The sequence below is a fragment of the Motacilla alba genome, chromosome 2, assembly GCF_015832195.1.
Source record: "Motacilla alba alba isolate MOTALB_02 chromosome 2, Motacilla_alba_V1.0_pri, whole genome shotgun sequence".
Classification (NCBI taxonomy): Eukaryota; Metazoa; Chordata; class Aves; order Passeriformes; family Motacillidae; genus Motacilla; species Motacilla alba.
The window spans coordinates 99127142-99144724 of NC_052017.1; the positions used below are offsets into that span (position 1 = coordinate 99127142).

Consider the following 17583-nt stretch of genomic DNA (forward strand, 5'->3'; position numbering starts at 1 on the left):
TTGTAGGAAAAGCTGCCCAGGCTGCCAAACACTGTAAACTAAGAGGCCAATGCACAGCTGAGCTCTCCAGTTACTGCAGGCCAGTAGTAAAAGCTGCTGTTTTCAACTCCACAACCCAATCCTGAAGTAGCCCATAATTAGCCATATAGTACATACAAATCTACATACCAACTTAGCGGTATCTGCATTTTAGAACAGAATTAGATTTTAACTACCTCACTTACATGTCATCACGAAAGCAGAGGGCAAATCTTTCCACTGGCTCAGGATGTGACTGGCTGCTGTGAGAAGATCCTGATAAAGGTGAATGTTTTCCTTCCAAATAGGATGCACAATCATCACGAAGCCTGTAAATGTGGGGCAAAAAAACCACATCAGAGTCATTCCAATATGCACTGCTCCTGTTTTCCAAAACACTGGGGGGGAAAACTCATATTTGTGACTACTTATTTCCTGTAAGTCAAGTTATTTCCATATTTTAGCTAATCTGCATGTATAGATACACATATGTATCCTGAATGCTCCTCCCCAGTCTTCTGTAGCTCTTTAAAGAAATACCACATTACAGTTTTTAGTGGCTAGTGGTGTCCTTCTGCAACACACACTTCTGGAAGGACAGGGTATTAAAGTCTCATCTTACTTGTTGTTAAGTAACAGGACAGCAGTTAAGGACAAAGGCTTCAAATTGTTACTCTTTGCTTTTCTTGCTGAGAAAGTTTTAGTTCTTATACATAACACTCTTACAGTTTCTAAAAGGAGCTAAATTCAGGTAAGTTCAGTGAACAGTTAACAGAGAACATACATGCAAAAAATACATTATTCTCTACACAACTTCAAACTCGAGTCAAGTAAGCTGAAGAGACGAGTTAAAAGAGACTTGACAGTTACAGTCTAAAAATTAAATTACTTTTGAAGGGCAGCTATTGTAAATAGTAAGTATTGTACTAGTTACAAATTAAACGCAAATTTTACACTGGTAATACACACAATCCTATGTTTGCTGATACTGATTGGTAAATAGTTTTATCACTGACCAAGTAAATTTTTGCTCTCCAGAGTTAGACGCTTCAACTGTTTTTTTATATTTCTGAACGGCACTTACTGAGACCTCACCTGTTGTCACCACCCTCTTGGCTCCTGGCAACAGTGGAGGCCGCCACAGGTAACCCTGGGTTGGAGGAGACGGTGACATTCTCAAAGAGCACACTCGCGCTGCTGTTCAAGGAATGGCTCAGGTAGCTCGGGAACGTCTCGTCGGCGATATTCCTGAAGTCTTCCATCATCCAGGAAGAGCACTCGGCCCGGCAGCACCATCAGCCCCGCTCGGGCAGCATCTGCAAGCAGGAGCCAAACAGCTCCACACTTACACAGGGCAACGCACTTCACTCACACATCATCACTGCAAGCATTCCTGAGCAACCACCCCGCTTTATCCACAAACGTGCTCAAGAACCATTCCCAGCCCTCTCCCACCAAGACTTCAGGGGGACAGACACACTTCCACCCCTCTCGGAGCGCCGAAACAGAGCGGTGCTCCTGCGACTCACACAAGCGCCGCTGCCAGACGTGCCAGCCTATATTTAGCCTGTAAAGCCGCCCGGACCGAGGCAGTCCCAGCCTGCCTTCCTCCCTCCGCGGCCCCACCAGGGAGCACCTGAGGCGACACCAACTCCGTGTGACCACGGGCCGCGGCGGGAAGGCTCCCGCTGCTCACCGGCCACGCTCCGCCGCGCAGCTCGGCGACGGCTAGCGGCTGGAAGCCGGCGACGGCCTTTTTGTCCAAACAGGAGGGAGAGAGGCTCCCAGGCGCAGCAGGAGCGCCGGCGGACAGACGGACCGACCGCCAAAACTCGGGATCCGCCCCGCGCCGCCGCCGCCGCCGCAGCGCCCCCCAGCGGCCGGGCGGGCGCCGCTCGCTCCCCTGGCGCGCAACGGAAACGGCCGCGCGACCGACCCGCCCCCCGCGCGGGCGGCGGCGCGTGCGCAGAGGCGCAGCGCAGCGCGCGCCGCCCGAACTTCGGCGCTCCCTCCCGCGCGGCCAATGGCGGCAGCGCCCCGAGCGGAGCGGAGCCGGCCATTGGCGGGCGCGCCCCCGGCGGCAGGCGGGGAGGCGGCGGCGCTGATTGGGCGATGCGCGCGCGGCACCGCCCAGCCCCGCCCCCGGCGGCCGTTAGGCGGGAACGGGGGCGGGTGTTGCCTGAGGGAACGGGATGGGCGGGGCAGCCGCGGGCGGTGTGGGGAAGGGGATGATGGTGTATTTTGCCTCAGGTATTTGCTTTCAGGCCGGCCAGGCTTGAATCCCATACCAGTGAGTAGCTCGGGGTCTTCCAAGGAAAGGGCCTCTAAACATCCCGCCCTGTCCTCCGCCCTACCTGAAAATTTAAAAAAAAAAAAAAAAAAAAAAAAAAAAGTCCATTCGGATTTTCGGATTAACTCATGTGGCGTTGTTTTTTATATTCCCGGCTTTGTTTTCTGTCCCGTTTTTGCCATCTGAATCGGTTAGATGAGGCTGAGAAGTAGAATCGTTAAGGGTGGAAGGATGGAAGGAACCTCTGGAGATCGCCCAGTGCCACCCCCAGGGCTGGGCAGGGCAGGGTCACCCAGAGCAGGTGACTCGCTCCGGTTGGGGTTTGAATGTCTCCGGAGAGGGAGGATCCGCGACCTCCCTGGACAGCCTGTGCTCTGCCACAGTGCAGCCACAGTGCTCTGCCGCCCTCAGAGTAAAGAAATTCTTTCTCATGTTGAGGTGGAATTCCTTGTGTTCTAGTTTATGTACAGAATGTCAAAAACGCCAGTCACTTGGTTTTAAAATTTTACAAGTTTAATAGTAATAAAATGGTTATAAAAATAGCAATATAATTAGAGTAATAAAATATTGAACAATTAAGATGAGGACAATACGAGACAATAAGGACAAAGAGTTACGGACGGTCCAGGTACCTTTTCTGGGCAAAATAAGCCCGAAAAACGACACACGTTAACAGAGGATTAACCCTTAAAAGCAATTGCCTGTTGCATATTCATACACCTCATATTTAATGCATAAATTCCATTCAAACAAAGGATTCTGGCTGGTCAGTGTCAACTTCTTCCTCTAATCCTAACAGCGTCTTCATGTCTGAGCGAGGCGGGAAGAAGTTAGTTTTCAGCTGAAAAGGGAGCAATAAATTCTCTGAAAGATTTAGGTGTCCTGCGGCTGCCATCTGGTGCGAGTCCTTTCTTTAAAAATAAGTATCTTACATAGCATAGTTTCTATTAACATTATGTTATAACCTAAAACTCTATTTAACCCACTACTTAAGAAAGTTAATACACCGTAACTTTCTAACATAACACATACAATATTCATCTTAATATTTGCAGAAAGCCAATCATAAAATATGCATTTTTCACAAGAACATGGAAAATTTCATTTCCATGCTGAAGCGTACATGTCACAGGGTTTTTTTTTTAAGTTGAGGATGTGAGCAGATGCTTTCCCAAACACTTGTGTCTGTGTGTGTGAGTGTGTGTGTGTGTGTGTGTGTTTGCATGAAAACTTCTACAGATCTACATCAAATTCATTGCTGTCCAGGAGATTTTCACAATGCGTTTCTACAGTTATATTCCTGGTATGGAGAGTGCAAAAATCTACAGGAGTGAAAATCCACATTTGTTGTAATCAGAAATTCATACTGGTTCAAATATCTTCAAAACAAAACCAAACAATGAAAGCAAAACCACCACAGGTACAAAAAACACAGGCACACAAAACCAAAGAAAAACAAAGAAAACCGCCAATGCCATCTCATGGCTTCTACAAGACCCAAAAACTTCAATCCTGGCAGCTCAAACTAAGATGTGCTCCAAGCACAGAAGCAGTAGAAGGGCTATTGCAGGTATTCTTTCAGAAGAAAAAGGACGGTAGCCTTAAAAAGTGCTGCATAAATTTAAAATATTGTGTGTACCTGCTGTAAATGATCCCTGTCAAAGCCCTTCTATAATCATCCCTTCTAGAGTTCCACTGCCTATGTCCAAGGCTCCAGATCCTGCACAGGCTTGAGTCAAGGGAATAGAGGGAAGCATGAGTTTCAGGAAGCAGAGGGAGAAAGTCAGGGATGTGGATCAAAGGCTCCTTGTTTGGAGAGAGGTCAATCCAAAAGAGCAGGTAGGGGGCAAGGCAGGCATCGGCCATAAAACCAGCCTGAGTTCATTTGCTGAGGTTAAAGTACTTTGCCACTGTGTTCTAACATGACTTGTTTGCACTGAAACGTACAGCATGTTTCCATTAGTAAGAAGTGTGATTGGAATTAGGATATCTAATGATAACACATGTTCATCACAGAGGAAAATAAGGTGACCATGCTGAATAAACTATTAATAATGCATTACTAGAAGCTGCAAAAAATTGTCATTACTCTAACTGGTTAATCTTTGATCTCTTTGAGGGTTAAGCCATGAATTCTGCAAATGGTTTAACACTTCAAAAATATGTTCTGTTGCTTGCATACTGAGAAACAGTTTGTTCTGGTTTAGGAATATATCCCAGTGTAATAGTGGTGGGGTTTTTTTTTCAATTATTCATTCTCCCTTAGAGGAACAGTTACTTTCCACCCACCATTTAAGCATTATCTTTTAATCATGTAACATTTCTGTTTACCATACAAAGTTGGCATGGTTTTGTGTTAACTTTTTCTAGTAAAGGTATAAAACTTTCTTTTTCTTGTGTTCACTTCTGTTCCATTGGCTGGAAAGTATCAGCAACCTCCCTCCACACATGTTCAGCAAGCACATTCTAACACCAGTGTACCTCATGGGTTTTTAAATTAAAACTTGATCCCTCAGAGAGAAATAAAGAAACAAATGTGGTGGATCTGAGCACATGAAGTTTTCAGAATACAAGTAAAGGTCACAGGAACATGTCATTTTGGAAAAATACAAGTTGCCCTCTCCCTTACCTCACAGCAGTGGTCGAGTCTATTACGAAACAGGGTACATTCATTTTGAAGCACATTGAAATATACAATTACACTTTGGGTTTCTGCAGCACAGAGGCCTCCTCTTTCATTCCTTCCCCCAGGATCTGCCCAAAAAACTCAGCAATCCCATTCTGTGCAGCAATGCTACTCCTGGGCAATACCATGCATTCTTTGTCCAGCATTATATTCCTGCCTGTCTTGCACCAGTCTGAGTCAGTGCCATCATGCTGATCCACAGCAGTGATGCTCCTGCGCTGACACAGCACAAAAGACATTTGACATTTTTCAAGCTAGCACTCTTTCTTCAAAATATCCTGATTGAATTCAATCACTGGAAAAGAACTGAGAGGTAATGTGAAATCCAACAGCTCTAGCAGTCTCCACAGACCTCCAGCACAGCCATGGGAAAAGTCAGAGCACACCTTGTGGCACAGACCGGGAATATGCAGCTGCACATCAAGAATGGCACAAAAGCAGAGCTAGGAGAGTGGACACCTGAATCAAAAAACCACCTTCATCAGGAACCTATTAAAAATCATTACAAGGAAAAACATACAAATACAGACCTTTCAGAAGAAGTTTATTAGTCAACCACAATTATAAAATTTAAATATTTATATAGCAAGATGGAAAAATCTTAAGAAACCAAACACTTCAAGTTATTTTGCTGCAGTATACACAGGAATGGTTTTGTTTCTTTAACAAGCTGATCCAACATCATTCTTCACTCACAAGTGTCTTGAAGGCATGTCTAATTTCGAGAATGTGTTTCACACATAAATGCAGTATACAAAAAAAAAAAAATTAAAGACCATACTAAATTGATTTTAAAAAGATTAAAAAAAAAAAAGAAAAAAAACCCCAAGCAAATTGAAGTCATCTACTCCATAAAGAGCTCGTGGCTGTTTATGTATGTTGCCAAAATTCAAAGGGTACAAATTAAAATGGTCTTTGATACACAAGTAACATGTTCTAAATGTTTTTTGTTTCGCAAAACATGCACAATGTTCTCACATTTTTTAAAAAGTCTTTTGTACCAGAGAAGGAATACAAAGGCAGCCAGAAATGGAAGCATTCACAAACACCAGAATAAGGCCCTTCAAAATTTATTTAAAATAACATATTAAACCCCTTCATTCTCAGGTAAAAGATTAAGAGGCCGAGATACACATCGTCTGCGAGGGTGAGGATACTGGAGGTTGGCAGTGTCAGCATCACAAGACTGCTCTATCAGAGGAGGAGGAGGAAGGAGCTGGGCATGACTGGACCATCTCGATCCAGCCCGTGGGGAATCCAGAGGGGGAAAGAAATACCTGAAACAATTAAGAAAGGAACAAAACACCAAAACAAAACAAAACAACAAACAAAAAACGAACAAACAAAAAAAAACCAACAAAACAAGAAAAGAAGAGAAAGGTAGTAAATACAAGGAGAACCAAAGGGGAGAAAAGACATGCTGGAAAAAAAAAGGCTTTAGTATATCCATGCCAAAACCAATAGAACATAATAGCGGAAATCAAGGCTTGTAATGCAAAACAAGACAAATCTGGAAACTCTTCTTTAAAGCAAAATAATAGTCTTTTCCACTGAAATTCATTGAAAATAATACCATAGTCATAGTCCTAGCGTACATTTTTACAAAAAAATGGATTGCTTTAGAAGTTAAAAGGGTGGTGTAGTACAGCTATTAACAGGCTTTTGTTCTCCCAGAATTTGTGATTTGTTAACAGCTTTCAGTAATGCTTTGTTTGTGACACCAAATATACATTAAATATTATCAAAGTACATTTGCTGCATGTGTCTAATTCAGATTAACCTTACAGCATTTCTAGAATAGACGTAAAAACACCACTTTTTACATTAATGTAAAATGCTTTACATTTACAGAGAATAACTACTTTGAATGAAATACAGTCTTTGTATCTATTTACATATTTCTGCAAAATCCTCAGTGTAAATTCAAGATTCCTGGTAAATGCAAGATTCAGAATTATGCCACTCCATGTCATTTTGCTGCTGTTTTTATTAGAACTTACCCGTAACACTTGTGCATTTTAGTATAACTATATTATGTTTTCTGTCTTGTTTACAATTCTGTGGACTTACAACAAAGAACAGCTATCAGTTTATTAAGGAAATTATGGGACAATTAACAACAAACTGCATTTTGGTTTTTATCTCTGTATGACTAAAGTGTTTGCATTTTTCAAGGATATTACGTTTAGAGAATTTAAGTACTCCATGTAATTATAACTATTACCATAGGAATGTACAAATACATAACAGAAGATAAAGTCTTCTTTTAGGATGAAGGAAGTATGACAGTACTTACAAAACATTTATTTGAAGTCATACTAAAGAATATAAATGAAGCAATAACAAACCACTAAAAGCCATCATCTGTACAATTGTCAAAACAGTTTTCTTACTCCTTTAGATCTAACAATTGCATATATTACAAAGCAGTTACAACCTTGTAATGTTTAGGGAATGTTAATCAAATGCTGAACACTCTGAAATGCAAAACAAATTGGTTCTCAAAACAATTTTAATGGAAGTTATTGTAATGGTCGTTTCCCTCCTCCCATCCCAATCAAGGACAAAAATTCTTGGTTTTAATCATGAACTATCTTTTAATTTTACAAACTTTCAAAAATACGTTCTGATGGAAGTTTTGGGGTTTGGGTGGGTTGTTTATGTTTTTTCCAAACAAGATGCCTCTCCAAATATTTTTCTATCGGGCGTTCCATCAGTATCAAACTGTGCAGGCTAGTACAAAAAATGCACACAACGTGTTTTAAAAAGGCTTTTTGAACAGTATTTAGTAGTTAGCAGGCTGCTGGTGTCTTGGGAGAGCTCAAACGGCGCTGGGGAAGGGGAAAAAGGAGTTCGTTTTCCATTCCTGTGTGCATGCAACAAGCAGCAAAACACCCAAGTTACTCCAGTTAGCTTGGAATCAGCTCTGCTTTCTGTTAAAAAGGACATAATACAAATGGAGAATGGAAATTGTATCATAAATCTAGACACACAATTATATCAACATAATAATACAGCCCTAGTGGTTTATTTCCTAACAATCTACATCACATGTTCTGATATTTATTTCAAGTACAAATCCAGTTTGGCCATAGTGCTTCTACAGCCTTTTCCAGATCTGCCTGTGCTATAGCTGTTTTAAGTGTTTAAACACATAGACATGAAACACAGCATGTACAGTCAGAGGCAAAATACGTTATGTGTAAGATACCTATTTAGTCAAATGTCAATGCATAAATCTTTATCAGCATGTTGACACTAACACAAGTTAGTGACTGTGCTTACACAACTCAAGCCAGTATCACTACTGAAGAAAGCACATAGTAAAGTGTGTATCTTTTAATATAAGGCTCAATCCTAGGACAAGACATCGTATGTTCCGAAATTCCACAGCCCCTGACTTAATTCTGGAAGTAACATTGTCTTACAAATCGGAGGCAAGAATAATTTATTGAAAGTCAAAACAAAACACCTTCCAAAATACAGAGCAATGAAGGGAATAGAAATAACGCTAGAAGTTTCAGTTGCACAATGGCTTAGCACCAAGTTTAGGGACAGGAGAGGAGCCACCAGAGGGGTGGGGATAGTTAGTCTTGGTGGCAGCACAGTCTGAGATAAGGACATTGTGAAACCACACCCTATGCTAAAGAGCTGTAAGTCAGCCTGCATTTCCCCACAGCACCCCAAGCATATACAGCTACACGGCTCTGGATAAACCATTTCCAAGTCAGGGCTGCATTTCATTTGCTACACTGCAAGTAGAACCTGGAACCATGATCGACATCCTTTTGCTGCCCTTTCTTGTAGGGAACGGGCCCATTCCCACCTCTGGTGTTCACATTTATCTCGTGAGGAAAATGTGAAACCTGTTCTCTATTCAACAAGGCAAGGGATCTTGAATTGCCACTCAGGATTGACTGCTGAAAGGGCAAGAGGGGGCAGGCTGGTGCTACTCTCCAAAAGCAAATTTTGCCAATAAGCTTTCCAAACTGAAAAAACCCCACATGAGTAGCTGCACATGGAGGGAAAGTATCCCAAGGCATTTCAAAGAAAGGTGGCCACAAAACTTGGAAACTGCTGTAGAATCTGGCCACATCTCATCCTTAGATAGGACTTACAATTCTGTAAAACTGATTATACACAAAGCACCATATATGTGCAAGACTCAGCATATTTCTACATTTCAGTGTGCACAAATGTAAATGTTTTTTCAGAAGAGGCAGTAAAATTTACCCACTAAAAAGCAACTATTACAGAATAAAAACCTAACGGACATTGAGGCAAATTATTTGCAATATGAATACCATATGAGGAAAATTTAAAACCCACAAAACTTTTATTCAATTGATGCTACACACCTGCAAAAACCAAGTAAACTAACACTAACATTTGACTATTGAAACTGTTATGAAGTAACTTTTCTTCCTTCCTTTTTGCTATATTATCCCAGAGAAAAACAAAATTTATTGCTGGCATTTTTGCTTCACTTTTAAACATGTATCTAAATCAAAAGGGCAGTTACACGCCACTAGGATGAAGCTTCTCCTTTGAAACTATTTCAGAAATGTTGTTTTTAATAATATGAAAGGAGTAAAAATGAAAATAATTATTTACATTGCTTATTTATACAGACAGTATGACTTACTGTTTTGTTCATTTTCCTCTTAACACTTGCATAACAGACGAACCACAGAGCAAAACCAGAGGAGCTTATAGAAGTACTCATGCAATAAATGACACTGCACTTTAAAAACATGTAAAACAAGTATGAGAGCTAAATGAAATGAAGATTCAGAGAAAAGACTATTTACTGAAAATCAGTCTCTCTACTATTTAACTTACCTGCCGGCAGATGATCCATTTAGTGAATTCTGCAGACTTGTATTGGCTGAACCTAGAGAGGCATTAAAAATTCCCTGCTGAGAACTACCATTCACCGGACTCCCATTACCTTTCAGTATACCAGTACACTTCCAGTTGTCCATGTAATTAGCTGCAAACACAGATACATAGAAACTGTTAGGTTCTCTTCTGAAGCTCAGTTTCTCTACAAATATGTTTCAACTGCCACACACCTGGCGTGAATCACAAATGAACTTCAATACCTATATATAAGTTCCTAACAGCTGAGGATCTGGCCCTTGAGCTGCCTGATATTCTCTGCCTGTCCATAATCTAAAACTCAGTTTCCACCATTATAATACTGAGGAACAAACGAGAATGTGTAAGGTAACTGCCAGTTGATTTTTGTTGTAGTTGTGGGGGTTTTGGTTTGGTTTATTGATTAAGGGGGTGCATGTATTTGTTTGTTCGTTTTCTCATAAAATGTAAACAGAAAAAAGCGATTTGCCTGGACATTGTGACTGAATGTAGATTTTCTAGGTTTAGCAGCAGGAAAAGATCTATCTTACATTTTAAAATGACAACTTATGTAGCTCTAGTCAGGTGAAACAATTTCAGGGTAGAGGAACAACTATTCACAGCAGCCTAAATCATGCAAGTATTTCAGCACAGAAAGTTATCTCTGAATCCTGTTTTTCTTAAACATAAACAGAAATATAGGAAAAATATCTATCTTTCACAAATTTAAAATGGACAATCGCTCCAAAATTATGTTTTGAGTAAAATTTCTCAATATATTCAGCAGAATAAAAAGTTAATGTGTTTCAAGTGGGTGACCTTACCCTTCCAGAGCCTAACACAGCCATCATCACCAGAGGAGGCAAGCACTGTGCCTGTAATATTCCAGCTCACTCGCCACACCTGGGAGTTGTGGTTATCAAACTGTGCCACAATATGAATTTCAAATTTTGTTAATCCTCCTGATGAAGTCAATTCTTTCCTGTTAAGGAGAAAAGTGACAGTTCTGCACACAACTGTTCAAAGGTCTGAGCTTGAACATGATGTCAGAGAGAACTACATCTTTCTAATAAGAACTGTTATTAGATGAGGTATTCAGACAAAATTATAGACTTGCTCACAATCTTGTCACCATAAAAATCAGGTTGCTAAAAACAATCCTGCATAGATTATTACTTCTGCTTTGCAGACACAATTTGAACAAGCTTGCACAGTATGCATCACATCACACCGAACTGTCTTCCTCTTAAGCTCACCTTAGAGGTTTTAGTGTGAAAATTCGTACGTCTTTGGTTGCTACAGCCAAGATGTGGAAGGATCTTCCCAGATTTGGAGCAAACGCAATATCATGTACAGGATCGGTGACTGTCATCAGAGCTTCTGCTTTTGCATATTTCCTGTATAGTGCAGGAAATTAACTTTTAATGCCATGAAAATTGCCAGTGATGCAAATTATATAAACCAGATATATTGGAAACAGGAAAAAGGGTTAAGTATACACTGTAAGACTTGCAAAACTAATTTTTTAAACATAAATTTAGGCAATAATTTCAAGAAAATTTCTTCAGAAATTGAATCTATCAGATACAGTAGCCACTAAGTAGAGTATGCTACAGTATTGCGAGTCACACAACAAAGTAAGAATTGCAGTACAAAGAACATTTTTGTCTGCAATGTGAAAAGGGAAATAAAAAGAAATATTCCATTCACAAATTTAAAGGGAATTTGCATCTCAGTAACTTACTAAATTTTCCATGCTTTTAAGCAGACCACTCTCTGCCTCCTATGCTGTATAATAAACACATATTCCACTTTCTTAGTAAGTTACAGTAACTATATTGTTAATGCATGGAGAGCATTGCCTGAAGCTGGGCATAAAATCCACAGAACACTCTGGCTCCTTTCCCACAATCGGTCACTCCCAATCAAAAACAACTTCTCCGTTATCATTTAATTGGAAGTGGTGGCGCACAAACTTACTAGCCTCTTCTGGTTCTGTCAACTCTTGACTGTACAACCTGAACTTTGACAGACCATGAGCAATTCACAGTGCTTTCTGTCATTGTAATCATGCCTTTAAAATCATTGTAAGGTGGCTTTGAACAAAACAGTGCCTGGTGCAACACAGTTCAAACTTCAACTATTAACTCCTTGTGCAAAATTAAACATATAATTTACTAGACACAGGACAACAACTCTACCTTTAAAATGCTGGTAAGAACACTGACATTTCTGCACTAAGAGAGAATAAAATTATCAATATCATTTCTCTTAACATCAGTTAGCATTCCGAGGTGTCCCTCTTTTCCTACACAATGATCAGAGACAAAATTAAGGTATTATTATTCACTACACCACATCTAATGATAGGAATAAAAGGTCATATATTATAAACAACTTCATGATCCTACAAATGTTGTATATTGTTATTTAGCATACCTGGTATTTTCATTATATTCATAAATTTGAACCTTAGCCAGTATATTTGGACTGTTGTCATCACTTCCTACAGCGATCATTGGAGAATGTGCTCGAGAGCTAAAAGGTGAGAACAAATACTGCTATATTTACATATTATATCTATATATCTATATATATGTAATATTTATATATAAGATTTCCCACAGAAAGTACACCAAGCCGTTTGTTGAATTTCAAACACATTATCTACAGAGAAAACAAAACAACACCACAAAATAACACAAGGAAAAAATCAGAAAGAAACAGGAGTTAAATGCTATTCAGTTACCACTATCTTCACTCTGTTGTCTCGAAAGCCCACCTTATACACTCACTAAGGTGAAATCATTAGACAACATTATTTAGCAATTCAAGATGATGTTCTCAGAGAGAAGAATTGACTTTCTATAATAGAAACTGCATCAACAGTCTAGTATTTGCCACAAGTTTCATGGCAGAGTCTGCATTCTTTGCAGTGCTCTTAATTATTGATTTAGTGATATTTCATTCAGGTTTCAGAAGATAAATCACATAAGTTAAATGTACATGAATTCTCATTTTTAAATCAACTTTTATCCTATCCCATGCATTAAAGTGAATTCCTGTACACTGAACCTTCAGCACGGACTACTGCTAATGAATAGAAGAGTAACTGGATCAGCAGGACACAATGCTGTGTCCACAGGGAAAACCATTAAGTGCTTCTGGACAAACAGAAATCAAAGCAGTTCAGCTTTGAATGGTTTTTCCCTTCCTGTTACAGTCATAAAGCAAATGTTTTAGTAACATACCTTGAAGGATTCCAAGAAATACAACTGCAGCTGAGCTTACATGAGATTTCATGCTGCAGTGACCACTGGCTGAGATTCATCACATCTGGAGCTTCATAGATCCTTACAACTCCATCTGCCGAACAGGTTGCTAACATAAGACCCATGTGCTTGGGAGCGAACTTCACATCTGTAACAGATGTTCTACTGTCTACTAGAGTGGTCCTCTTGACCTGCAAAGAAATTTCCAACAAAAATTTATTCCCTAAGGAAGGCTAATCAAAGTCTGACACCACCATTTCATAGCATTGCTTACATCTTCCACCAAAAAAATTCCCCTCCCAACTTTTCTATTGTTTGAAAGAGGAGCAAGAACAGCCAGCATTTTTCCAATTATCTCTTGTCAGAGAAAAACCCAACTTTAACTCTACTGTAGGTGGGAATTCATGTCTGCCAGTTGTTTGCCAGGGAACATCTTATTATGAAACACCAATAATAGTGACACAAACTGACCTGAATGCAGCCAGTTAGCTGTTTTCCTCAAATGTTTTAAAAATACTTACTTTGTGTTGGAATGTTGCCACAAATGAACAAAGCATAGCCAAAATCAGAAACTTTATAGCTACAGAAAAGAAGTCTCACCCAGTGACTCTGACCTCGGAGTTTATCATTTGACTCTCCCACTATTTCTTCCCATACAGCTGCTGTTCTATCAAAGGAGCAGGAAGCCAGGACCTGCCCAAATTCAGGATGGGCCCATGTCACACGCCACACTGATCCACTATGTGTCTGCAAGACAACATCAGAACACTGTAGAGAAGCAAACTTACTGCATTAGGCCAAGGAACCATATATTTTCATGACCTTCTGAAGAAGAGAAGTTTAGGAAGTAGTAATACTGTTCCTCTGAAACCTAAGTTCTTTTACACAAAGTTACATATCAGCTGTTGCAGTTCTTTATTCCAACCCAGCATTGCAAAGTTGTTGCTCTTAGTGTTTAAAATGCAATTATTGCAAGCGTATTTCAAGGTATCATTTATTACTACTTTAAGTTCCAAACTATGCTTCTGCCTTGATGCAAAAAGTAGAGTTTTGTTCTCAAATTTCAGCCATTACCATGCTCACTTCTTGCTTGCCTGTCCTTTTCAAAAGCACTTGCAAAGCATTAATAATCTTCTTTTTAATATGAAGTTTGTCTTTCATACCTCGTCAACATTCCTGTCTTAGAGAAGGGGAATTCAAAAGCCTCCCTTGCATTGCCAGTTACAGGGATGAATGCATTGTGGTCCTATTAAACACAAGTTTAAGAACAATTCAGAAGCTGAACGCACTAATTATCCAGGTGAAGCAGATTCTCCACAGGACACAGTTCTCAGAAAGGTTTTGGAGAACAAAAAGCAGAAGTCAGATGTTGCAACATTTAATAGCCAGGTATCTTCCTTTTAATTTTTCCCACTTTTTTTTTTTTTAAGTCTTACTATACGCAGAAGGAAATATTGAATTAAAACTTAAGGTACTGTTTTCTACTCCATGAACACCAGTCACTGATAATGTTTACTAATACTAGTCTGCCAACATAACTCGGTACTATCAAGAGCAGACTGCAGGTTAGTGTTTGCTTTAAGCGAGAGGCACTAGAGACGTTTTACAAAAGCAAAGAAAAAGTATTTTACACAAGACATACAAAATCTACATCAAACCAAAAGCATTTGTGCTCTAAAATTCAGCAGAAATGAAGCATATTTCTCCAAAAATAAAGGAGAAATGATGATTATGTCTGTGTAATTTTTACAAATACAAACCTTCCAGCTGGCAGTGCAATGCCAATCTCCATTTTCACTTTTGTCCCAGACCTATTGAGAAATCAAAACACAATTATACAATTTGTAAATAAACCTTATTGACTAGTACTTTAAAGACACAACCATCCATATATATAAAACAAAAACAGACAAAAACATACACACACATCCCCACTAAACGTTTTCATCCAGGACACTGTATCTGGCTCAGTACAAAATTGCACTTTACTCCACCATGAAACAATCCCTATTAAAAGTAGGGAGAAGAGGCACCGCCTGCAAAACCCACTACTGTATGACTTCTATCTCTTTTTAAACGGTAACTTAGATAGAAGAGAAATTATTACAATTCCCAAGAGTTCATTCACTTTATTCCGAGAGTACACTGTTCTGTTTCATTCTAGAGCCCCCAGCATCCTCACGTGCTCAGCTCTGGCTGCAAAACCCAAATGCAGCTCCCAGCACTCATCCCAAAAGCAGAGTAGGACAGTAAAATAGACACCAGGGTAGTGGGGGAACAGATCTTTTTCTTTTTATGAGATTTCTGCCTTGATTTTTAACTACATGCAAGTCACTGAACCTTCCCCTCTCTTGATTTCCCATACATCTTTGTACTTTTGAGTTTTTTACTGAATGATTATATATAAAGTAATGAACATAACCAAATGAAAGACCACCCGACACTCAGTCCTATTTGTCACTCATTCACTGTAAAGCTGTACTGAAAGTCACCTCACGTCTGTCACTCTGGCTCTCTAACACAGCCTGGGGGTCATGCTGTCCCTCTGGTTGGAGGAAAACTTCTGAACAGTCTCATAAAGGATTCAGTTATGACTGGTAAGTAACATTACACTGCTAAAGAACAGTTTCTGTGTTCAACCCAACTCGTGGCATCTTTCTTGAGAACTGCACACTCTAGGTAGTCAGCCCAAATCAAAGATCCCCATGGCTTTGGCTTACTTTCTGGGGGGGACCATTTTATTGTGGTTGGTTATTTGCTTTTTAGTCTATGGTCAGGGAAAACAGGCTGCTTCCTTGTTTTGAAGCCTCATCTACATATGACACAGCTTTCTACCAAAAAAAAGTGACTTTTTCAAGCATTTATCTGGTTTTAGTAACAAACATGTCTGGTCTCTGCAAATTAGATTTCTTAAATCTATCCACATGACTCCCAAATATTCGCCCATCTTCTCACTATGCACAAAAAAAAGCAATCAACTTTTCGTTTAAGTAAATATAAAATGCTACTTTAATTCCTCTAAAGGAACATGAAGGCTTCTAGTATTCCACACTTTCCCCAGTCTGCCAGGGCACACAAAGGACATTCCGGCTTTTTGCTTACAGGCACTTCACCTTCCTCCCACAATACATACATATTATTGGCACTACATTACGAAACAACAGTTTTATCCGTAAGCATTCTTTAACAAGCACAGATTTTCAGCTGAACAAACTCCACCAGCGGCACGGCTGCAGGCACAGCGGTCGGGAATGTGTTCCCTGCCGCAGCGCTGGGTCGGAAGCGGAGCTCCCGTGTCTACACGCGTTAGCACACACACACACACACACAACGCGCACCGTGTGCTAGAGCCTCCCGCCCCCCGGCCCGACACCGCACCGGGACCTCCGGCGGACCGAGCCCTCGGCTGCGCCCCGGCCCGGCCCGCAGCCCGGTAGGCCGCGCCCGCCCGGCGCCGCCACACTCGCCCAGCGCCAGGCCGGGCGGCTCCCCGCTCACCTTGACGCTCTGGTCGCTGGAGCAGGTGGCCATGCGGCGCCCGTGGAAGTCGAAGGAGACATCGTGGATGAGGTCGCGGTGATCCGCGGCGATGCTGCGCGCCACGAACATCCCGCCGCGGCCGCCACGCGCGCGCGCGCACGCCTCCAGAGGCGGGGAGGGGCGGGGCGGGGGGCGGGGCCGCCGCCGCGCGCGCAGCCGCCAGAGCCCGCCCCGTGCGTAGGGGGCTGCTCCGCGCGTGCGCACTCCTTCCCACCGCCGGGAAACGCGGGGCCGGGCGGGCCAGGAACCGGATCGGTCCCGTCCCGACCTGACCCGATCCGACCTGACCCGATCCGACCCGACCCGACCCGGAGTCGGCCGCTGAGGTCGGGGTGGTGCGGGAGTTACCCTGCTGCGCGCCTGACTGCGACATGTACCCTCGCGAAGTGACAGGACGAGAGGACGCAACCTCAAGCTGCACCAGGGGAGGTTTAGGTTGGACATTAGGAGGAATTTCTTCTCAGGAGAGGTGGTTAGGTATTGAAATGGGCTGGCCAGAGGGGTGGTGGAGTCACCGTCCCCGGAGGTGTTCGAGGAAGGACTGGACGCGGCGCTTGGTGACATGGTGATGTTCGCTCTCGATGAGCTCGGAGGTCTTTTCCAGCCGAGCTGGTTCTGGGATTCGGTGTGGCTGCTGTGCCCGCAGCGCCGTGTGTGCGGCGCCCTTGGAGCGCGCCGAAATCGCGGATTCACAGCGGATCCGAAAAGCTGCGCAGGTCGCTGTGCTAATGCAGATCAATAAACAAACAGCGCGGCGCTGTGGGATGTAGTGCATTTGCTTCGTTAATGATTTACGGTGCTAATGAGCCCTGTCAGATGAGCCTTGTGGTGCGAAAGAATGTGAGACCTGCCTCCGTGTCGGGGAAAGATTTGGGAGGATGAAGTGCGTGACCGACAGTGCGGGCAGGGGAGGAGTC

General features: G+C 41.8%; 2 protein-coding genes across 5 annotated transcripts in view; both read right to left on the bottom strand.

Moving 5' to 3' along the window:
- The window catches only part of CEP192 (centrosomal protein 192), a 57304-nt gene extending 55349 nt beyond the window's left edge, over positions 1 to 1955 (bottom strand). Inside the window, exons 1-3 of the mRNA XM_038128665.1 lie at positions 1715 to 1955; positions 1114 to 1334; positions 225 to 347 (exon numbers count right to left, since the gene is read on the bottom strand). Coding sequence (XP_037984593.1) covers positions 225 to 347; positions 1114 to 1283 — 293 coding nt within the window. The 5' untranslated portion in view covers positions 1284 to 1334; positions 1715 to 1955. The remainder of the gene's footprint in view (positions 1 to 224; positions 348 to 1113; positions 1335 to 1714) is intronic.
- Positions 1956 to 5521: 3566 nt separating this feature from the next.
- SEH1L (SEH1 like nucleoporin) lies at positions 5522 to 16783 on the bottom strand. Of its 4 annotated transcripts, XR_005256004.1 has the most exons (10): positions 16625 to 16783; positions 14887 to 14937; positions 13727 to 13873; positions 13106 to 13317; positions 12294 to 12392; positions 11111 to 11251; positions 10679 to 10836; positions 9837 to 9987; positions 9640 to 9738; positions 7572 to 7927 (listed from the first exon to the last, which is right to left on the bottom strand). XR_005256004.1 is itself a non-coding variant. In XM_038129326.1 (9 exons), the coding sequence occupies exons 1-9, from the start codon at positions 16733 to 16735 to the stop codon at positions 6082 to 6084; spliced, it is 1260 nt and encodes a 419-aa protein (XP_037985254.1). In that variant the 5' UTR covers positions 16736 to 16783; the 3' UTR covers positions 5522 to 6081. The 4 variants fall into 4 exon arrangements, 3 of the variants coding, with proteins under 3 accessions (XP_037985254.1, XP_037985256.1, XP_037985255.1); XM_038129326.1 differs by lacking the exons at positions 7572 to 7927; positions 9640 to 9738 and adding an exon at positions 5522 to 6271; XM_038129328.1 differs by lacking the exon at positions 9640 to 9738.
- Positions 16784 to 17583: the final 800 nt, after the last annotated feature.